The sequence below is a fragment of the Oncorhynchus masou genome, chromosome 5, assembly GCF_036934945.1.
Source record: "Oncorhynchus masou masou isolate Uvic2021 chromosome 5, UVic_Omas_1.1, whole genome shotgun sequence".
Lineage (NCBI taxonomy): Eukaryota > Metazoa > Chordata > Actinopteri > Salmoniformes > Salmonidae > Oncorhynchus > Oncorhynchus masou.
This window is the reverse complement of record NC_088216.1, coordinates 45,226,666-45,250,313: the sequence shown is the minus strand read 5'-3', so window position 1 is coordinate 45,250,313 and position 23,648 is coordinate 45,226,666. Positions and strand designations below refer to the sequence as shown.

The 23,648-nt window shown below is 41.2% G+C and overlaps 1 protein-coding gene and 1 long non-coding RNA gene across 6 annotated transcripts in view; one reads left to right on the top strand and one right to left on the bottom strand.

The window, feature by feature from the left end:
* The window catches only part of LOC135539657 (voltage-dependent calcium channel subunit alpha-2/delta-2-like), a 96,845-nt gene extending 78,257 nt beyond the window's left edge, over positions 1-18,588 (top strand). For all 5 annotated transcript variants that reach the window (XM_064965681.1, XM_064965678.1, XM_064965680.1 and 2 more), the window contains 16 exons: positions 61-121; positions 276-373; positions 550-640; positions 752-814; positions 1,079-1,182; positions 2,193-2,291; positions 7,558-7,649; positions 7,769-7,816; positions 8,135-8,206; positions 8,554-8,706; positions 9,545-9,597; positions 13,467-13,522; positions 13,890-14,013; positions 14,090-14,199; positions 14,447-14,529; positions 14,782-18,588. In XM_064965681.1, the coding sequence (XP_064821753.1) occupies positions 61-121; positions 276-373; positions 550-640; positions 752-814; positions 1,079-1,182; positions 2,193-2,291; positions 7,558-7,649; positions 7,769-7,816; positions 8,135-8,206; positions 8,554-8,706; positions 9,545-9,597; positions 13,467-13,522; positions 13,890-14,013; positions 14,090-14,199; positions 14,447-14,529; positions 14,782-14,877 (1,403 nt within the window). In that variant the 3' untranslated portion in view covers positions 14,878-18,588. The remainder of the gene's footprint in view (positions 1-60; positions 122-275; positions 374-549; positions 641-751; positions 815-1,078; positions 1,183-2,192; positions 2,292-7,557; positions 7,650-7,768; positions 7,817-8,134; positions 8,207-8,553; positions 8,707-9,544; positions 9,598-13,466; positions 13,523-13,889; positions 14,014-14,089; positions 14,200-14,446; positions 14,530-14,781) is intronic.
* Positions 7,355-23,648, bottom strand: part of LOC135539659 (uncharacterized) — a 47,429-nt gene continuing 31,135 nt past the window's right edge. The window contains exons 3-4 of the long non-coding RNA XR_010455655.1: positions 9,461-9,609; positions 7,355-8,196 (exon numbers count right to left, since the gene is read on the bottom strand). This is a non-coding gene — a long non-coding RNA (uncharacterized LOC135539659). The remainder of the gene's footprint in view (positions 8,197-9,460; positions 9,610-23,648) is intronic.

The window sequence follows — 23,648 nt, the reverse complement described above, 5'->3', positions numbered from 1 at the left end:
GGCTTGATGACACTGATCCCGATGACAGGGGCGGTTGATTACTTTTTCTGTCTGTTGCAGATCTGCAATCTTTGCTGCCCAGCTCCTTTGAATCAGGGGGACACGTGTTCCTGGCTCCCAGGTACAGAGATGTGTGTGTGTGTGTGTGTGTGTGTGTGTGTGTGTGTGTGTGTGTGTGTGTGTGTGTGTGTGTGTGTGTGTGTGTGTGAGAGAGAGAGAGAGAGAGAGAGTTTTGTGTGTGTCATCTCATATCTGTCTAACCATCCTTATTTTAGGGAATACTGCAAGCGTCTGCACATCTCTGACAACAACACACAGTTCCTGGAGAACTTCCTATCTCTCATGGTGGAGATCACACCAGAATCTGAAGACTGTGAGTTTCTCTTCTTTATGTCAATGAGTTTGTAGAGTGGTTAGGGCCATGCCATTCACCATACTACACCAGCTTTGAACTGTTGAAGATGACATGGAAGTATGCATAAAGCACATTTTTTCACCTATGATATTTTATCAAGCCTGACGGGTTACATTAACTGTGTGTGTTCACAGGTGATCAAGGCCTCATTCACAACCTGATCTTGGATTCTGGAATCATCTGGCAGCTAGCATCTAGAGTGTGGAAGAACAAGGATATCCAAACGTGAGTGAATTCAACAAATAATTGCCCTATTTCATTGATATTAAAACCAATTAATTTGAATAATAACAATATGTGAAAAGTCTGAGTGAATTAAATTGCTTTTTGCTTCAGGTATGGTTTCCTGGCATTATTTGCAGCCACAGATGGAGGTGTAACCCGGGTCTTCCCCAACTCGTGAGTGTGTCTTTGAGTAGTTACAGATATCACTCTGGCTAATAAAATATACTGTGTTTGTTTGTTTGTTAATAATTGCATGCCTTTCCTGTCTGTGAGCATTATGGCAGTTGAATGTGAGTATGCTTGAATACTTACGCATTACTCAAGCAATACTGTTGAATACTCAAGCAATACTGCTTGAATACTCAAGCATTACTCGAGCAATACTGCTTGAATACTCAACCAATACTGCTTGAATGTGAGTTGTCCTGTGCTTCCCAGGGCTGCTGAGTCGTGGGATGAGGACCCTGAGCCCTTCAACTCTAACTACTACCGCCGCAGCCTTGACAACAAGGGCTATATGTTCAGAGCTCCACCCAGAGCCTGTGAGTAACACTCACTGATATACGCTACAAACAATGGCAGTAGAATGGCCCGTACTGAAGAGCTCAGTGACTTTCAACGTGGCACCGTCATAGGATGCCACATTTCCAACGGGGCAGTTCATAAAATGTCTGCCGTACTAGAGCTGCCTTGGTAAACTGTAAATGCTGTTATTGTGAAGATGAAATGTCTAGGAGCAACAACGGCTCAGTCGCGAGGTGGTAGGCCACACAAACTCACAGAATGGGACCACCGAGTGCTGAAGCGAGTAGCGTGCAAAAATCGTCTGTCCCCGGTTGCAACGCTCATTACCGTGTTCCAAACTGCCTCTGGAAGCAACGTCAGCACAATAACTGTTCGTTGGGAGCTTCATGAAATTGGTTTTCATGGCTGAGCAGCTGCACACAAGCCTAAGATCACTAAGCGCAATGCAATGCATTGGCTGGAATGGTGTAAAGCTCGCCGCCATTGGACTCTGGAGCAGTGGGAACGCGTTCTCTGGAGTGATGAATCACGCTTCATCTGGCAGTCCGACGGATGAACCTGGGTTTGGCAGATGCCAGGAGAATGCTACCTGGGTTGAAGTGGAAAGCCGACTGTGAGCCAGGCCAAATCGCCCAACATCAGTGCTCGACCTCACTAATGCTCATGTGGCTGAATGGATGCAAATCCCTGCAGCAATGTTCCAACATCTAGTGGAAAGCCTTTCCAGGAAGGTGGAAGCTATTATAGCAGCAAAGGAGGGACCAACTCCATATTAATGCCCATGATTGTGTAATGGGATGTTCGATGAGCAGGTGTCCACATACCTTTGACCATGTAGTATATATGACCTTGGAGATAAAAGTCAGGTTTTTAGATAGCAAGCATGTTGTAGGCATTTAAAGACATTTCACTCATATAACATGAAAATAAGTGATTCACACATTTTCTTTTTACCTGTCAGGATATCACAGATCAAATCACTGCTTTCTGTTTGCATGAACTTTGACCCTGTTAACCTTTGTCATAGCCATGGATGATCCGGTGACCTCGGAGAACGGCACCATCGGAATCCTGGTCAGCACTGCCGTGGAAGTCAACCTGGGAGGCAAGAACCTGAAACCGGCAGGTAAAGCTGTTTTGGTTATGAATAAAGTAATTGGAGGAGATGTTATCTGTTAATGCCAATGTTCCCTAGCGTGGCAAAATTCCAGGAACTTTCCCCAGATTCCCAGGAAATTTGGAATCCTCCAACCAGGATTTCTGGAAAACCTGGGAATTTAGGGGGAAGTAACTGGAATTTTGCAACTCTAATGGCCTCAAATCCTGGTTGCTTTGTCCTGCTCCGTCTTCTTAAAGTAGAAGTTCACCCAAAATCCGACAACACCCAAGTGATTCCATAAATTTAAACTAGTTCAGTGGATGTTGCCCTCTCCCTCCCCTGTAGTGCTGTACTGCTGTACTGAAACAGCTGAAAAAATGGGTCATGTTACCCATGAAGTTGCTGGATGCAGGCCTCGCTCTGATCCATTGCCAGTATGGGCGAATGTTTTGTTTTGTTGAAAGCGTATGGCCGAATTAGCTATTTTTGTCAAAGGTACTATCGGTTTTGAGTCAGGGAATGTGTACTTTTCCATCTAAAACATTTGCTATTATTTTATGTAATTATTTTATGAAGGCGACTGCCACAGCAGCGGAGATGAGTAACAACTGCGCATGTGCACCCTCGTGGGGAAGGACCCTGCTACAAAAGAACGTCACGATATGCCTTTATATGGAGCTTGATGTCACAGATTCATTTTTGGGGGGCAGGAGAAGGCGGTAGTGCGAAAGTTGATAGAGCATATCGCAGGTAAAATTAGTTACGCAAAATGGAAAAGAGATGGCATCTTGAGCAAGCTGCTGTTCGGTCCAGCGTTGCCAACTTAGCGACTTTGTCGCTATATTTAGCGAGTATTCAGACCCATCTAGCAACACAAAAAAAAGCGACTAGACAAATCTAGCGACTTTTTCTGGTGTTATTGGAGACTAAGACTCAGACGTGAAAGCACGTATCGATCGTTCTTACTCTTCTCAACGAGCAGCGGGTTCTGCCGTGAGCCCCACCCCATCACAAAGCACTCACAGGCGGCTAATTCCTCATGCGGGAGGCCGCCGCTGGCTGTTCCCGCCCTGGCTTACATTCAGGATGGGATGTAAATGTAAAATGTTCTTTGTCTAAAATAAATCACTGCATTTGACTCACACAGCCTCAGTCACTTACTCACCTTGTCCACTGTGTGTGTGCCTCTCTGTGACATAAACTAAACATTTAGCTGGCTAGCTCATCATGTCTCAGTCTAAACTGTACACTCAAAAATACAGAAAGGAGTGGGAATTAAACCCTGAATTCAAAGGCTGGTTGAAGCCGTTTATTGAAGTTGATACACGGGCATACGGCCTGTATTGTAAGGCTGATTTCTACGCCAAACATAGTGATGTAAAAACACATGACAACTCAAAAACATACTCAAAAGGCAAAGCCTTATAACAGTTCCACCAAAACAAGCTGCCATTTATGGTTAAAATATTTACTCTGCAAAAAAGGCTGAGGCCACCATGGCATTAGCTACCACTGAACACTGTTCCATGCTGGCATGTGATCACATTGGAGGAGCATGTAGAGCTGCATTCTCAGACTCCACTGCTGCTACCCACTTCAAAATGCACAGGACAAAGTGCACAGAAATGATTAATGGTGTTCTAGCACCATACTCTCTGAAAAAGTTGGTCGCAGATGTAGTTGACCAGCGTTTCAGCCTCCTCCTCAATGAGTCCACGGACGTAAGTGTTTCTAAGTACCTGGGGGTTGTGATAAGGTACTTTAGTGACACCAAGCAGACAATTGTATCAACATTTCTGGGGCTTGTTGGAGGGAGGAGATGCCAAATCTATAGCCCGTGCTGTTGTGGCTTTCCTCGAGAAGTGTTGTCTTAAAAAAGAGAAACTCCTGGGGACAGGGACTGACAATGCCTCTGTTATGACGGGGATTAACAATGGGGTCCATAAAGTGCTGAAGGAGGCATATGGCCTCAAATATGTGGTTCTTATTCGCTGTGTGTGCAACTCTCTGCAGCTTGTTCATTTGTAGTTCTCAACATATTTAGGGTGTGTTTTGTCTCTCCCACAACGTTATTCCTCTCTCCTACAGCGTCCATCACAATTACATGCACATGGCCAATTATGCAAATTAAGCGATGGCGTCATTTAGCGACTTTTAGGACAGCCCATAGCTACTTTCCTTACTGAGGAGTTGGCAACACTGGTTCGGTCCCTGGTGGCACTGTATATAGGAAATTGGGTGAAGACGGCACAAATTGTCACTGTTTTCCATTAGAAGATACGGAGAGATGCTGAAGATGGTTAGTAGCAATTCAAATAGTAAATGTATTAGGGTTGCGTAAATTCAAATCTGGTATCAGGATAAATATAACAATGAGTCACCGATTTTATACTATGTATTTTTTATTAGCTAAGTAATAATTGGCAAATGCAACTTTCGTATATACGGGCTCACTGTAATACCACGCAGGGCAGTACAGAGAACTGACAAGATGTATGTAAACAGTTGTTCTTATACTGTGATAGACATAGTTCCAACCCGTCTGTTGGCCTATCACAGTAGAGGCTGGGCGTGGTTTAAACTTGCCCAGCCTATCGCAGGCGCTCAGGCGGGTCCCCGCCTCTTGGCGCTTCTTGGAGTCCTCCCTCCGTCGATGTATAGGTTCCTACTGTTCTGGTATCACCCCCTAGTTATAACAGTTGCTCATTTCTTGCTATTGTGTTGTTCAGTATTTTTCCATCTCAGTTAAACCTTGTGATGACCACCCCTCCCTATCACAACTTTGTAAGATACAGCAAGTCACACCATGTGCTCAATATTGTTACATACAAACACAAGGACAAAGCATCTGCTGGGCTGTTATCTACAGTTTTGCAACATGCAGGTCACACCATGTTACTCAGTTCTTGTCACACACAAACAGGCAAGTAGCAAGCAGTTGTTTAATCTCATAATGATGCTCCAGTGCACAAATGCAGACACCTCACACAACCAACATCAGATAATATTTAATCATATATATGCTAATGGCTATAATGTAAAATACAGAATCCAACAATCCACCTTTTTCACACCCCCAAGGGTGTGAACAAAAATTCAGCAATGAATCATATAACAGTTACAAAGTTTAAAATACCTTCATGTCCTCCATTCGATCCCACTATGTACTAGATTGGCTACCAGCCACCTAGGAACTTAAAACCCTCATGTCAAAAGAGAACAACAGCTCATTTAAAAACAGAAGAAAAGAAAATGGTGTTAAATTTAAGTCCCCCTTTTGACACCTGCTAGGGTGTCACTCATTATCCTTTATTTCAGCGGTCCCAACATAGTAATATGTTAATAGCATTTCATGAAAATAATAAAACGTTTATTATTAATAAAACATTATTATTATTTTACTTTTTATTTTTTACAGAAAAACAGAAAAGAAAATTCAACCAAGAAAAAAGAAAAATCAACATGTGATATATGCTTTTGTCCCCCTCTTTTGACAAAAACAGGATAAGACTTTACTGTTTGTTGACATGTAAGATGTAGGATAAAACTTTGATCACGGAAAACAGAGTAAAGCAGAGCAAAGCATTATTATAAACCATCTGATCCTCTCAGCTGCTCTTATCCTGCACCAGGTGGGCTCCTTGCCACCCAGGGACTCCAAACCTTCACAACAGGGAGAACAAACATACTGGAAACATACTTATCATAAAACAAAAATGTAAAACAAGGAACTGTGGTGGTGTAATATTTATTCTACTACCTCACCCACAGAATACCATGGGTCATCCTCATTCAGTCCCATCCTCCCCTGAAAGCATGATTCAGTATCAGCATCTCCAACTGGAGCATCAAGCAAAGGCATCATGCCTGAAGCCTTCACCACATCTGTAACAGACTTCTTAAAACATGGTATGATGCAAGCAGCACAACACATCAATAACAAAAATACAAGAATTAGGGTCAGAAATCCAGTAACCATCATACCAGTGTACTTACCAAACCAGGTTCCCAACCAAGAGAACAGTCCAGACTCCTCCACCCCCGCCATGGTCCTCATCTCAGCAGATAGTGCATTGTCCTTTTTGGTAATCAGGCCTACTACTGTTGTGTCGTCTGCAAACTTGATGATTTGAATCTGAGGCATGCGTGGTCACGCAGTCAAGGGTGAACAGGGAGTACAGGAGGGGGCTGAGCTTGCACCCTTGTGGGGACCCTGTGTTGAGGATCAGCGAAGTGGAGGTATTGTTTCTACCTTCACCACCTGGAGGCGGCCTGTCAGGAAGTCCAGGACCCTGCTTAATGATGAGCTTGGAGCGTGCTATGGTGTTGAAGGCTGCGCTGTAGCCAATGAACAGCATTCTTACGTAGGTGTTCCTCTTGTCCAGATGGAATAGGGCAGTGTGCAGTGAGATAGCGATTGCATCGTCTGTGGATCTATTTGGGCAGTAAGCAAATTGAAGTGGGTCTAGAGTGTCAGGTAAGGTAGAGGTGATATGATCTTTAACTAGCCTCTCAAAGCACTTCATGATGACAGAAGTGAGTGCCACGGGGCAATAGCCATTTCGTTCAGTTACCTTTGCCTTCTTTGGTACAGGAACAATGGTGGACATCTTGAAGCAAGTGGGGACAGCGGACTGGGATAGGGAGAGATTGAATATGTCCGTATACACTCCCGCCAGCTGGTCTGAGCATGCTCTAAGGACGTGGCTAGAGATTCCTTCAGGGCCGGCAGCCCTGCGAGGGTTAACACGCTTAAATGTCTTGCTCACAGCTGCGCTCAAAGCGGACGAAGAAGAAACTACCTCCAGTAGTTTTCTTCACCACTCGCAAGTATTTTGTCGTCAGACATATTTGTAGGGTGTTGTTTACTCGGTATAACTAATGTGTAACGCTATCTTCACTTCTCAGACATTTATTTAGGGCATATCAGAACGTTTCGAAGCAGCAGGGATTCCCTGAGAATGCACATGCACAGTTGTTACCCATCTCCACTGCTGTGGCAGTTGGCTACATAAAATAATGTTTTTAAATCATCACAAGTGTTTTGGGTGGAAAAGTACACATTTCCAGACTCAAAACCGATAGTACTTTTGACAAAAATAAGTAATTTGGCTGTACGCTTTCAATAAAACAATGAATTTGTCCACACTTTGCGGATGTCTGAATCATGAATTCACTGGCAACGGGAGCAGAGCAAGGCCTCCTCCTTTAATGGGCTCTCTCTTACTCTTCTGTTATCGCAATCTTTCATGCTCTGGTCTCATGGTTTTGTTTGAACTCTCCTGATGACCAGTGGTGGGGGTGAAGCTAGACTTGGAAGCATGGGTAGACAAGTTCAAGATCTTGGCCAGCAACGTGTCTGACAGTCGTCAGGGCTCGCAAAAGGTACAGTATGAAAGGCTGGGTAAAAAATGATCAGTCCTCTATGTGACTGCTGTCAAGTGACTTGAACAGATCCAGTCTAACATTATTATGTTATGGTGACTCTGACTTCCTTTGTACAGTGTGGGCCATCCAGAAGTTGTGAGATGGACTGCGAAGTCAACACTGATGTAAGAATTAATCTCCTTTCACATAGCCCTAGCCCAGGAAGAGTAGCTGCTGCTTTTGCAACAGCTAATGGGGTTCCTAATAAAAATACCAAAATTGTACAAACTGCTGTCACAGTACCCAACCAGACACAACCTACACACACATACAGTTTGACTAGTTCATGTCAACCAAGCGTCTGGGGAATTATGGCATGATTTGTTTGTGTGTGTGTCCAGTGTTGGTCTGTGTGACAGAAAGAATAAGAGAGAGTGTGAGAGTCTGTCTGTATGTGCCTGTCAGTAGTGATATAATAATCCAATACAATTCCCTGTCTCTAGGACTTACTCTGCTATCTGATTGACGATGGTGGCTTCCTGGTGATGTCCAACCAGAGGGATCACTGGAAAAAGGTATGGAGGGTAAACGTCAGTAGGTACCAACCATGTCAACTTACACAGTCTCTAAATGGTCAAATAGCACAATAAAGTTGATTATCGAAGATATTGAGAGATTCTTTGGTAGCTGTATGTTACAATTATAACATTTAGTCTGTATTATTTGACTCCCATTAGTTTTAATAGGTGCAGACCAGTCACAAAGCCTTACCCTTGTTTTTTACTATAGCTCAGTGTGCAAATAATACAGACGGATTGTTATCAAATATATTGAATGATAGATCTGTGTATTAAAGATATGGAGGTCTGACAAAGATATTTTCCACCTGCCTGTCAGTTATCCCAGTATCTTTCTGTTCTAGGTGGGCCTTTTCTTTGGTGATGTGGACCCCTATCTTATGCACGCGCTGTATAACAACTCCATCTATGCCCGCCGGCAGTCTTTTCAGTACCAGTCAGCATGTGAGCCAGTCAGCAGCAGCCACACAGGGGCAGCACCCAGGGGCATCTTTGTGGTGAGAGTTCAAGGACTAGGGCAGTCTTACCTTACCTTACTTACCTTATTTAATCTCCAGGGTCCATATTTGTGAAGTGTTTCAGAATAGGAGTGCTGATCTAGGATCAGTTTTGCATTTTCCAGGGGATTCTGATCCTAGATCTGCACTCTTACTCTGAGACGTTTTACGGGTGGATACAGGCCCAGAGAAAAGGACTAACTATTCCACGTAGCCTATCAAAGATGCAGCTACCACAACATTGTTTATGCCCTCAGATCTACACATTCCCTTAGTGGGAAACTCTTAGAAAAAAGGGTTCCAAAAGGGTTCTTCGGCTGGCCCCATACAATAACTATTTTAACTACTGTTTTGGGTTCCATGTAGATCCCTCTACAGAAAGGGTTCCACAGTGCCGTCAGAAAGTATTCAGACCCCTTGACTTTTTCGACATTTTGTTAGGTTACAGCCTTATTCTAAAGTGTATTAAATCGTTTTTTTAAATTTTAGATTAAGGCTGTGTAAAAATTCAAGGGGTCTGAATACTTTCCGAAGGCTCTGTAAATGGAACCCAAAACGGTTGTACTTGGAACCAAATAGGGTTCTTCAAAGGGTTCTCCTATGGGTACAGCCAAAGAACCCCTTTCGGTTCTAGATAGCACCTTTTTTTAAGAGCGTAGGGGGGCTAAAGGTTGTTTCTGGAAGGGGCTATCAACTTCAACCTCATAAGGCTCTGGTCAAAAGTAGTGCACTATAGCGTTTGGGACTTACTTACTCTAAATCTTTCAGTGAGTAATGGCTTCTCCTTTTGTTCTCTTTTCTTCTCATGTCCTCCTGGTCCCCAATGTGTTGTGTCTAGCCCTCCATCGCAGACATGCTCAGTCTGGCCTGGTGGACATCGGCGGCAGCATGGTGAGACTATCTCTATTTTAGCACAGATCACATGACGTAAAGAACAAGTTGTATGAAACGTAACCCTTTAAAGGGATAATCTGGGATTAGTACATACATTTTTGGAATGATACAGCCATAGATTCTTGGAGAATATTACTTAGAAATAGTTCAACTTTCTTACTCCATCACAACCCAAAATAAAACCTTGTTTAACAATATAATGAATAAACGAGTACTGTGTAACTTCAAAATAGGAATATAATTTTGATCTAATGCATGGTCAGTCCTTGCTTGCCTCCGTGTTTGAATTTGAGAGTAGTTAGATTCCTCCAGCTCCATCCCTCAGCTGTTTACCAAAACGTTGTTGTTGATTGCCCCCGCAGAAATCTCATTAGGCTAATAAAAAAATCCCCATAAGAATCTGTCAGTTTAAGCTAGAGATATGTTTTTGGCATTGGATGCGTCTCAATCCACCGCATCTGCCTATTTCGCACTTCCGCATCTGCGGTGAAAGGTGACAGAGCTAGAGCGGTGTTTATCAGACCATGAGACACCACAAAAAAACGGTATTCTCACAAAATCGTCTATAGTCTACAAACTATTATGACCCCTCTATGGAAAGATGAGACTCTCAAGAACACGATGATGGTGTTCTCCTCTCACAAGCGTCTTGGGACTTGTCTAAAGTCAGTACAGCTGATCTGTTAACTTTTGGCTGTAGTGTCCGAACAGTATGAGCTACACACTAATATGACGCCTCTGTGGAAAGGTGAGACTAACGAACACGTACATGTCGGTTGTTTTGCTCTAGGATGCCTATAGACCTCACAAGACTTGTTGAAGGTCTCCCAGTACCAGTTGAAAAAATGAATGGAAGTATACAGTGCATTCGGAAAGTATTCAGACACCTTCCCTTTTTCCACATTTTGTGACGTTACACCCTTATTCTAAAATGGATATCAATCTACACACAATATGCCATAATGACAAAGCCGGAAAAAGAAATAAAAAGTGCAAATTTATTAACAATAAAGAACAGAAATACCTCATTTACATAAGTATTCAGACCCTTTGCTATGGGACTCGAAATTGAGCTCAGTTGCATCCTGTTTTCATTGATCATCCTTGAGATGTTGCTACAAGTTGATTGGAGTCCACCTGTGGTAAGTTCAATTGATTGATCATGATTTGGAAAGGCACACACCTGTCTATGTAAGGTCTCACAGTTGGCAGTGCATATCAGAGCAAAAACCAAGCCATGGGGTCGAAGGAATTGTATGTAGAGCTTGAGACAGGATTGTGCTGAGGCAAGAGTCTTCCAAGCTGGCCGCCTGTCCAAACTGAGCAATCGGGGGAGAAGGGCTTGGTTAGAGAGGTGACCAAGAACCTGATGGTCACCCTAACAGAGCTCTAGAGTTACTCTGTGGAAATGGGAGAACCTTCCAGAAGGATAACCATCTCTGCAGCACTCTACAAATCAGGCCTTTATCTTTATGGTAGAGTGGTCAGACGGAAGCCACCCCTCAGTAAAAGGCACATGACAGCCGCTTGGAGTTTGCCAAAAGGCACCTGAAGGACTACGACAATGAGAAACAAGATTCTCTGTTCTGATGAAACCAAGATTGAACTCTTTGGCCTGTATGCCAAGCATCACGTCTAGAGGATACCTGGCACCATCCCTATGGAGAAACATGGTAGCAGCATCATGCTGTGGGGAGACTAGTTAGGATCGAGGGAAAGATGAACAGAGCAAAGTACAGAGAGATCCTCTTGGTGCACCTATCCCTTTAGCGGGATAATTTGTCAACTTCCGCAGAATTGCATGCACCAAATTCAAATTAAATTACTAAAAATATTAATTTTCATGAAATCACCAGTGCAATATAGCAAAACACATTTTAGTTTGTTGTTAATCCACCTGGCGTTTCAGATTTCAAAAGAGCTTTTCGGCAAAAGCATACCAATGTAACGATTCTCGGCGTAGGTGGAAAGAGGAGACGACCAAAGCACAGCATGGTAAGTGTTCATCTTATTTAATGAAAAAAGAACACTTCAAAATACAAAACAACAAAGTGAAAACCGAAACAGTTCTGTCTGGTGCAGTCACACAAAGACTGAAAATAACCACCCACAAAACACAAAGGAAAACAGGCTTCCTAAATATGGTTCTCAATCAGGGACAACAATTGACAGCTGCCTCTGATTGAGAACCATATCAGGCCAAACACTGAAATAGAAAACAATCTAACATAGACAACCCACCCAATTCACGCCCTGACCATACTAAAACAAAAGACAAACCAAAGGAACTAAGGTCAGAACGTGACAACCAAGTATTTATGTAAGAACATCTCTCTCAGTAGACAAAAAATGACATACACCTAGCAGCAAAGTAGATTGGTCACAGAAGTCAGAAAATAAATAAAATGAATCGCTTACCTTTGGTGATCTTCGGATGTTTGCACTCACGAGACTCCCAGTTACACATTAAATGTTCCTTTTGTTCCATAAAGATTATTTTTATATCCAAAATATCCACAGGCTCGAGCGGTCACAGCGGGGCAGATGAAAATTCCAAATAGTATCCGTAAAGTTTGTGAGAAACATGTCAAACGTTTTTATAATCAATCCTCAAGTTGTTTTATTGAATAAATAATCGATAATATGTCAACCGGACTGTAGCTTCTTCTGTTGCGTATGAAAAATGCTGCTGGCACCCTTCCATCCTCTGACGCGATCTGATCTTTCTCGCTAATTTTTTAAAATAAAAGCCTGAAACTATGTCTAAAGACTTCACACCATGAGGAAGTCATAGGAAAAGGAATATGGTTGATATCCCTTTAAATGGAGGGAAGGCATAGAATGGAACAGAGAGCTTTCAGGAAAAACGGCACTTCCTAGTTGGATTTTCCTCAGGTTTTCGCCTGCAATATCAAGTTCTGTTATACTCACAGACAATATTTTGACCGTTTTGGAAACTTTAGAGTGTTTTCTATCCTAATCTGACAATTATGTACATATTCTAGATTCTGGGCATGAGAAATAGGCAGTTTCATTTGGGTACGTTTTTTATCCAAAAATCTAAATACTGCCCCCCAAGAGGTTTTAAAACCTGCTCCAGAGCGCTTAGACTGGGGCGAAGGTTCACCTTCCAAAAGGAAAACAACCCTAAGCACACAGCCAAGACAACGCAGGAGTGGCTTCAGGGCAAGTCTCTTAATGTCCTTGAGTGGCCCAGCCAGAGCCCGGACATGAACCCGGTTGAACATTTCTGGAGAGACCTGAAAATAGCTGTGCAGCGACACGCCCCCATCCAACCTGACAGAGCTTGAGAGCATCTGCAGAGAAGAATGGGAGAAACTCTCCAAAAACAGGTGTGCCAAGCTTGTAGCGTCATACTCAAGAAGACTCGAGGCTGTAATCACTGCCAAAGGTGCTTCAACAAAGTACTGAGTAAAGGGTCTGGAATACTTATGTAAATATGATTTCAGTTTTTTATTTTTAGCAAATTTTCTAAAATGTAGATTATTTTTTTTTGCTTTGTCATTACGGAGTATTGTGTGTAGATTGATGAGAGGAAATATGAGGGGACCAACTGTTGTTCCATGTAGTGAATCTGTTATTCAATGCGTTTGATGGGCCAATGGCAATAGGGCCAACTATTTTTTTCATCAAATATTTTTTTCCATATAATTTTGGGACACTTCAACAACAAATATCAAAGTTAGATAGCAAAATTATCCTTGGTAGTAGAACCCCCCCAGACAGGGTTTAGAGGTATCAAGTCAGGTTTAGGTCAGAGAGATGTCCTGTCTATTACTGTGATATTACCCTATGGCTCAGCTTCCCTCTCACTGTGTGTTGTTACCTGATTCATCTGTATTCAGGTCTGTAGTCCAGCAGCTGCTCTATGGACTGGCCTACAACAGTTGGCTCTACTCAGGTTGGTGCACATTTCTTATTATTGTACTGTATGTGTGCCTTTCTCCAAAGCTGACATGTTAGGGGAATATGTTTCCATATGCTATGGGAAAGTAGTTGGTGTACACGGGACAGCACATTGCCAGGGCTGTCTTGTTGGAAATGGAGCTCACTGTGTTTTTACATATACACATGAACACTCGCAGTACATGTCACATGTATGAATCTGGCTCCCTACTGTTGACAAAGGTTCAATCCTCGTGTCCACCTTTCCCACTGTTTCTCCCACGTGCCTGTATCCCCCTCTCATTTCACAACTGTCAAATAAAGTGTCATGATACCCTAAACAAAAAAACATTTCTTGGTGTTTCATTCCTCCTTTGTTGCAGGTGATGTTCTGGCAGATGGGTTTGACCAGAAGGAGAGCAGCTGTGTGACCATCCAAAGCCAGTTCTACTTCACCAACACCACCAACTCATACAATGTGCTGCAGGACTGTGGGAACTGCTCCAGGTGTGTGTACTCGTGTGTGTGTGTGCGTGTGTGTGTATGTTTGTACAAATACGTGACCTATTTTCCTCTGTTGTAGGTTATTTCATGCTAAGAGGATAGAGAACACCAACCTGTTGTTTGTGGTGGCTGAGACACTGCCCTGTAGCTCCTGTGAGATTGAGAGACTGACCCAGGTCAAAACGGAGTGTATCCTTCATTTGGTCACCAGGACTGCGTCTACAAATCTGAACAAAGGCTGTCCACAAACGGGTGCATGATCTCCTGCATGTTACAAAAATCTAATATATTGACTTATTAGATAATATTGCTAGCTGTAGCCTACATTTTGTAAATAAGTGAATCACTGGGTGTTATCGTATCCATATAGAAGACTCTATATAGGCCCAAAGTGTCATTTCCTTGTTGACCCTCTGACCTTAACCCAGGCCAACAGTCCAGGAGGAGGATCCCTGTGAGGTGTTGAACTCTGCACGCTACCGGAGAGGCCCGACCGAATGCTGGGACTACAACATCTGGGTAAGGAGTTCTCTAGTACCCCAGACATACTGTGTCCCCCACTTGGCACCCTTTTCCTTATATACAGTAATGCACTACTTTTAACCAGAGTCCTATGGGCCCTGGTCAAAAGTAGTGCCCTGTAAAGGGAATAGGGTGCCATTTGGGACACAACTGTGGTCTCTTGTGCATCACTTCCTATTGTTATTATTTGATATATATTATATAGGTGGTTGTTCTCTAGTCCTCTCAGTCTTTATTTCTATCTTCTAGGAGAACACATCGGAGTGTGGGAGAGGCCATTCCCTACAATCTTCAATAGGAATCCTTTTCTCTATCCAGCTGATCCTGACTCTTTTCTCTCTCTGACACCTGGACTAGACCATTACCACAGTCATCATCCACTATCTCCCAACATCCATTCTCTTACTCTTCCCTTTGTTCTTCAACATCTCTATCCACTTCTGGTCGGGGATTGACCTCTGCCAAAACAGTTATTTTTCTCATAATTCCAATTTCCTCTTTCCTCTCCCTTTCTCTAGTGTGATTTCCCTTAATCTCTCTCTCTGCATTGCCATTGCATGTCTCATATGACAGGCCACTTGAAAAGAAGAGAGTTTCTCTTATTTTGATGATAGTAAATTGCCCCAAGTGTGAGATATGGAACATTTTTTTAATCATCCATATCCTTTTTAAAAAATCACTTAATTTGAATGTGTGATAAAGGGATGTTATGACAAATATTTTATTGACTTAGATGTTAGTTAGCATCAATGCTAAATATCTTCTAAAAGTGCTTCCAAAAGCCAAATAAGAAGTGATTGAGAGATTTTAAAAAACAACAACATTGTAACAAAAGTACAGTGGACCGTTGCTATCAACTGATACAGTACATTTTGTTTTTGTGAATTTTACATGAACATATAGTAAATATATAAATAAACAAATACGTAAAATATATTCCAAAGATGTATTTTTGTTCATATATATATATATATATATATATATATATATATATATATATGAACAATACATGTATTGAATTAGATGTATGAACAAACATGCATAGCCTATATGTCAAATGTTATACTCCATTTAAGTTATACTTCATTTGGATGGTTGAAGATGACCTACTGAAGCTTTACCTTGCATCTTGTGCAATGATTTGTCTATGTGATCTGAAAAGCTCATGCATTTGTGTATGCTAACTTCTGGAGAATGTAGCTTATGTATGGGCAGCTTTCAGTGTAAACATTTGATGATGCCACTCTCCGATTCCCTTTGTTGATATTCCCTTCTAGTCCAAGCAGAGCTTTATAGCCCCTGGAAGCCTTTATGAAGAAACACATTTGGGTTATAGAAAAAGGAGTAATATTTTTGACACACTTTTTTTGATGAAATATTTGTAAAATGTTTTTTCTTTCATGTCATGCCTGGTGTTCCACCCAGCAGTGCCTTGGTGCACTCCTATTGGATGAGCGGGACTTCAGATCTCAGATCTGGACAGTAGACACTTCTGCTCCAGCCCTGGAGAAAGGCACACTCGACTCTATGGACAGTACTGACTGAAAGGACAGCCCTCAACGGATTTTGTGGGCCATGGGAAATGTTAAGGAGGACTGTGTGAGGTGAAGGGAGATAGGTGTAGTTTAGGATTACATTTCAGACTGCAAGGTATTAGGGATACAGCACAATTGAAACAGCGCCCAGTTACAGTACTTTCCCTTGTAATCTCCCCATGGACACAGAGGCATAGCCATCGTTCAGCCTGCTCCAGTCTGTTTGTGAAAAGGTGCAGTCAACCATGTGACCAAGAGCTGATCATGGATACAGGACAGCCTAGATAGCCTGCTTCCCCAGTGCTCAGTGTCATCTCCCTCTATCCTGTAGTTCAGTGGTGTACCACAGTATCTCATGCAATTCTACACATTTTGCCATGAGGCTGAGAGAAGTTTGCATTTTTAAAGCAAATTTCCTGTTATTCTATACATTTTGGCATGAGGCTGAGAGATAATGTTGCAGTTTTACAGCAAATTTCCTGTAAATCTTTTTTTTTTTTACATGGCTTATGACATGTTCATATCGTATCTGGGGAGGGTGGGGGGACCATGGAGATCATATTAAATTACTAGAGGGCGGTTATGTCCTTAACCCTCGAAGTTCCAGAATGGAGTGAAAATAGCTGCCATATTGGTCAGGGAGAAATCCAAACCAGTCTAAATGGAATGAAAGGCATAATCCTGATTTTACTTATGCATGAAATTAAAACAAAGGCATGTGATGTATCAGAAATTGTGTAATATAATTATTTTCAACCAAAACTATGTTATATAAACATAGAAACAGTTTATATGGGTTTTATGCACCTTTTCTGTATAAATAGCCACAAACATATATGTAACCAGACCATAAATGTCAACATTTTTGCTTTCTTGGAAATCTGAGAGTGCTATTATGTGATACAATATAAGTACTTATTGCATTTACAACTTGTCAAAGTCATATCATCTACTGATTTCAGCCAGTGAATGGCTGTGGATTGACTACATTGTTTGAATGGAATATTGGCAGTAAAACTGTTTGGATAGCTAGCTAACAAATATACAGTGCAGATACATTTTACAAATTCATTATTTTACACAATATCTTATCACAGCACTGGCAAACCATAGTTGACCAACTCCCTAACCAAAATGGCTGACCTTTAACCCATTCTAGTATTCTACTTCCTAATTCTATGGGGGCGACCTCCAACCCACGGGAATTTCCATACTCTCTGTAGGAATACCAGATATCAGCTCACCTTTCCTACTGACCTCACTGTATACATGAGACATCCAGGAAGTGACTTGCCATCAGCCAATCAGATATGACGAGTCACTCAATTACAATGACTGTTAGAATACAGTATTAGCAGTAGTACAGTTGAACTTTTTTTCTGCAATTCTCACAGGCTCATGTAGAGCCTTTGTTAAATAGACGTAAGAACACTCAGTTTGGACCATGTTTTTTATTATTATTTATATATTATTCAAGACAGACTAGACAAAAACCTGATTGTACAAAACATAAAAATAATTGTCTCTTCAAGAATGTGTTTACAAAAGTAAATTAACAAACAAAAATTGTATACATCGAAGCTGCACACCTCAACCCAGTACCCATCGCAGACCATGGGCATTTTAAAGACGAGCATTTTATCTGGGCTTTTCATGATTGATTTGGGGAAATTAAATATTGAAAACAACTCTGTCCACAGTATAGGATAACTATTGCTCTTTATACAGTGTGCTATTAACTCTGAAGTTAGTGTTTTAGTTTGGTACGTTTAATTTTTGATATACTTATTGCATGATTTTATGGAACATTTCCAGATTGATGTATAAACTAGTAATAAAAAGTATTTGACATTTCTTTACAGGTGAACGTGAGTAGCCTAAGCACTCTCCCACTCCGTGAGGATTTCCCAATGGGCGCCACCTTACACTTAACTCTGGTCCAGGGCGTCATTCAGCTTTGAGATCGCAGCCAAACAATGTTCTGGACCAGAGTTACCTTACACTATGAGTGTTGTGAGAATCTGATAGGCATGTGGGGGTTTTGGTTGATGACCTGTGATTGACCTTTGAATATGCTTCATATTACCTGTTATAAATTAGGTAATAGCATTGATTGTGAGAATGAACTCAGTGGGCAGTTTGTTTATTGCAAAATTTAAAGAACGTTGAATGTTTTTGAAAAATATGGGGGATGGGCATTTTAACTTCAGTTTATTCAAAAAAGCCCGTAACAGCTTTCCTATCGTTTTATTTATTAGGCTATGAAATAATATGAATGTTTAATGTCTTTCTGTACTTTTGGTTTGGTTTGCTGCTATTGTTGTTGTTTGCTTGGGACAGCATTTCCTCTCCTTGTGCGCAGTCGTCCATGTCACCTCGTGTTTTGTACAGATGACTCAAAGCAGTCAACGGAAGAAGGCCAACTTTGTACAACATTTTGTCTGCTACATGAAAAAATATTATCTCTAAATGTTTATATATGATATTTGGTGATTAAATGCTATTGATATTTTTCACTTCAGCTCTTTCTGATTTGTGTTCCTTTGATTTAATGCTATTGTGGTGTGCAGTGTATTTGATAACTTCTGTTTTATAGTACTGTGAGTTTTATGACTAACCTCAAAAATTGAAATATTACACACAGACACACAGACACACACACACACACACACACACACACACACACACACACACACACACACACACACACACAGTGTACAAAACATTAAGGACACCTTCCTAATATTAAGTTATTAAGTTGCATTTGACAGTGATGCTGCTCCATGTTGACTCTAATGCTTCCCACAGTTGTGTCAAGTTGGCTGGATGTCCTTTGGGTGGTGGACCATTCTTGATACACACGGGAAACTGTTAAGCGTGAAAAATACAGCAGCGTTGCAGTTCTTGACAAAAACCGGTGTGCATGGCACCTACTACCAGAACCCATTCAAAGGCACTTACTGTAAATAGTTAGTCTTGCCCATTGACCCTCTGAATGGCACACATGCACAATCGGTCTCAATTGTCTCGAGGCTTAAAAATCCTTCTTTAGTCTGTCTCCTCCCCTTCAGCTACACTGATTGAGGTGGATTTAATAAGTGACATCAATAAGGGATGATGGCTTTCATATGGATTCACCTGGGCAGTCTATATCATGGAAAGAGCAAAAGTTTCCTTAATGTTTTGTATACTCAGTACATACATACATACATACATACATACTCTCAGTATGGCAGACTAAGGCCTAGTTTTCTGTGACATTGTAGAGGCAGAAAGTATGAATAGGAAGGCCCCACTCACACACCCAAGAAAAAGTTTTACTTACACTCACACATGGAGCACAAAGAAGAACAAACAGAGAAAAATTGACATTTCCTTAGAAAATAAGAAAAAGAAGAAGAAATTCATTGGGACTGGAATTTATTAAAATAATAATTAAAGGTTAAATATGTTGAATGTTAAAGGTTGACTAAAGTAATATAGTAAAATGGTTAAGGATGAGATGTTGGTTTTAAGGTACAGTATATTTGGACTATGTCTATTAGGCTTGGAGGATAAGGTCTTAGGTTGATAGTGATATGTTAGAATGTAGAAATAAGAGGATGGTGGGATGTTGGATGTTTAAGATCCGGTAATAGAGTTAGGTTAGAGTTAGATGAGAATTGAGTGAAATTAGAATAGTAAAGGGAATAATAAGTGTTAATGTTTCAAACTAGTAATGGTGATGATATGTAGCTAAAAGTATATTAAGGGTGCAAGCTTGACTGAGAACAACCCCAGCCAGGTTAGACTGTTAGAAGAAGGCAGGAAATCCTGTGGATGTGAGGGGGAGGAGCTTGTGGTTTTAGAAAGCCTAGGGTGACGTAAAAATGGGGGTTAGTGGGTGGCTGAAAAATAGTTTGCAGGTGCAATTGCAAAAATAGGTGTTAGGCAGAGAATAATGATAGATTGGGGTGGGGCTAGGACCACAGATACAGTGCATTTGGAAAGTATTCAGACCCCCCAAAATGTTCCACATTTTGTTGTTACAGCCTTATTTTAAAATGGATTAAAGAAAAACATTTCCTCATACCTACATTATCCCATAACAAGAGCTGTCTTGGGGGTGTGGTTTGAGGTGGGTCTTTCTTTGGGCTTTTGTTTGCCAATCAATCACAACAAACAATGCAAGTAGCTAGTCATTTCGATTTGAAACATTGAAAAAGAGCTGGCAACATGCATCAAACATGTCGTCAGGTTCGCTTGATTAGGAGCTAGCTAGTTAGCTAGCAGGGATAAAACCTTTATTCAGGTTCAACGATAGCTATGCAAATCTATCTCTGACATGACCAATAAGCGAGAGGCTATGTATTTAGCGAGTTACATCACAGTATCACAGCCTAGTATCATAGCAGCGTAGCCAATAATGACATGTAGCTGTTTGACGGTTATCCTGGCCATCTGCCCAAAATTGTTGAACAACTTTCTGGAAGCCCATTTTCTCTAGAGTAGCTACTAACCACACGTCTTGTCTGGGGAAGAGGTTCCAGTGGGCGAGTTCGTTTTGCGCAGTGGTGGAAAAAGTAGACTACCCCATTTTTATACATGAGTAAAAGTAAAGATACCTTGATAGAAAAGTAAACGTCACCCAGCAAAATACTACTTGAGTAAAAGTCTAAAAGTAATTGGTTTTAAATATATATATATATACTTATGTACAAAAAGTAAATGTAATTGCTAAATATAAAATGTATCAAAAGTAATAGTAGAAATCATTACACATTCTTTATATTAAGCAAACCAGAAGGCACCATGTTCTTGTCTTTCATATTTACGGATAGCCAGGCTCACACTCCAACACTCAGACATCATTCACAAAATGAGGCATTTTTGTTTAGTGAGACCACCAGATCAGTGGCAGTAGGCATGACCAGGGATGTTCTCTTGATAAATGTGTGAATTGGACCATTTTCCTGTCCTGTTACTTTTGGTTTGGTTTGCTGCTATTGTTGTTGTTTGCTTGGGACAGCGTTTCCTCTCCTTGTACGCATTCATCCATGTCACCTCGTATTTTGTACAGATGACTCAAAGCAGTCAACGGAAGAAGGCCAACTTTGTACAACATGTGTCTGCTACATGAAAAAAATATCTCTAAATGTTTATATATTGTCAGGATTTGGCCAGGGTTGTTCCGGTTTTTGCCACTAGATGCCCCCATTGTGCTTTTTGACCCTTTTGTTTTCCCTTGTTCCCAGGTATTATTTGCGCTTGTGCCTCGTTTCCCTTGAATGCATTTAAACCCTTAGTTTTCCTCAGTTCTTTGCTCTGTGTTTGAATGTTACCACCCAGCCCCAGCGATGCTGTGAACATTTGTTGCTCCAGTTGGACGCTCTTGTGGTACTCTGTTTTTGTTCTCATTTATTCATTTTTGATTATCTTTTGAGGCTTTTTTCTGCTGTACCTACCACCTTGTGGATTTACATTTTGACTTGGAGGGTTACCTTTGTTCTCTTGGAATTACTTTTGACGTTGTGGATTTATATCATTGCCTGAAGAACTTTCCTTTTTACTTTATTAAAACACCGTCTCAAGTACTGCTGTGTCTGCCTCATCTTCTGGATGCTGCTGACTATTATGGGCTCAGTTTGCTAAGTGACTGTTTCTCACACCGGAGACCTGAGTTTGTAACCGAGTCTTGACATATATGATATTTGGTGATTAGATTATATTGATATTTTTCACTTCAGCTCTTTGTGATTTGTGTTCCTTTGATTTAATGCTATTGTGGTGTGCAGTGCATTTGATATCTTCTGTTTTATAGTACTGTGAGTTTTATGACTAACCTCCACAATTGAAATATTATACACACACACACAAACACACACACACACACACACACACACACACACACACACACACACACACACACACACACACACACACACACACACAGACGGACACACACACAGAGAGAGAGAGACACACAGACACACACACACAGTGTACAAAACATTAAGGACACCTTCCTAATATTAAGTTGCACCACCCCCCCCCCCCCCCCCTTTTCCCTTAGGACAGCAAGGTGTTAAAAGCGTTTGATAGTGATGCTGGTCCATGTTGACTCCAATGCTTCCCACAGTTGTGTCAAGTTGGCTGGGATGTCCATTGGGTGGTGGACCATTCTTGATACACACGGGAAACTGTTGAGCGTGAAAAATACAGCAGCGTTGCAGTTCTTGACAAAAACCGGTGTGCATGGCACCTACTACCAGAACCCATTCAAAGGCACTTACTGTAAATAGTTAGTCTTGCCCATTGACCCTCTGAATGGCACACATGCACAATCGGTCTCAATTGTCTCGAGGCTTAAAAATCCTTCTTTAGTCTGTCTCCTCCCCTTCAGCTACACTGATTGAGGTGGATTTAATAAGTGACATCAATAAGGGATGATAGCTTTCATATGGATTCACCTGGGCAGTCTATATCATGGAAAGAGCAAAAGTTTCCTTAATGTTTTGTATACTCAGTACATACATACATACATATATACATACATACTCTCAGTATGGCAGACTAAGGCCTAGTTTTCTGTGACATTGTAGAGGCAGAAAGTATGAATAGGAAGGCCCCACTCACACACCCAAGAAAAAGTTTTACTTACACTCACACATGGAGCACAAAGAAGAACAAACAGAGAAAAATTGACATTTCCTTAGAAAATAAGAAAAAGAAGAAGAAATTCATTGGGACTGGAATTTATTAAAATAATAATTAAAGGTTAAATATGTTGAATGTTAAAGGTTGACTAAAGTAATATAGTAAAATGGTTAAGGATGAGATGTTGGTTTTAAGGTACAGTATATTTGGACTATGTCTATTAGGCTTGGAGGATAAGGTCTTAGGTTGATAGTGATATGTTAGAATGTAGAAATAAGAGGATGGTGGGATGTTGGATGTTTAAGATCCGGTAATAGAGTTAGGTTAGAGTTAGATGAGAATTGAGTGAAATTAGAATAGTAAAGGGAATAATAAGTGTTAATGTTGCAAACTAGTAATGGTGATGATATGTAGCTAAAAGTATATTAAGGGTGCAAGCTTGACTGAGAACAACCCCAGCCAGGTTAGACTGTTAGAAGAAGGCAGGAAATCCTGTGGATGTGAGGGGGGAGGAGCTTGTGGTTTTAGAAAGCCTAGGGTGACGTAAAAATGGGGGTTAGTGGGTGGCTGAAAAATAGTTTGCAGGTGCAATTGCAAAAATAGGTGTTAGGCAGAGAATAATGATAGATTGGGGTGGGGCTAGGACCACAGATACAGTGCATTTGGAAAGTATTCAGACCCCCAAAATGTTCCACATTTTGTTGTTACAGCCTTATTTTAAAATGGATTAAAGAAAAACATTTCCTCATACCTACATTATCCCATAACAAGAGCTGTCTTGGGGTGTGGTTTGAGGTGGGTCTTTCTTTGGGCTTTTGTTTGCCAATCAATCACAACAAACAATGCAAGTAGCTAGTCATTTCGATTTGAAACATTGAAAAAGAGCTGGCAACATGCATCAAACATGTCGTCAGGTTCGCTTGATTAGGAGCTAGCTAGTTAGCT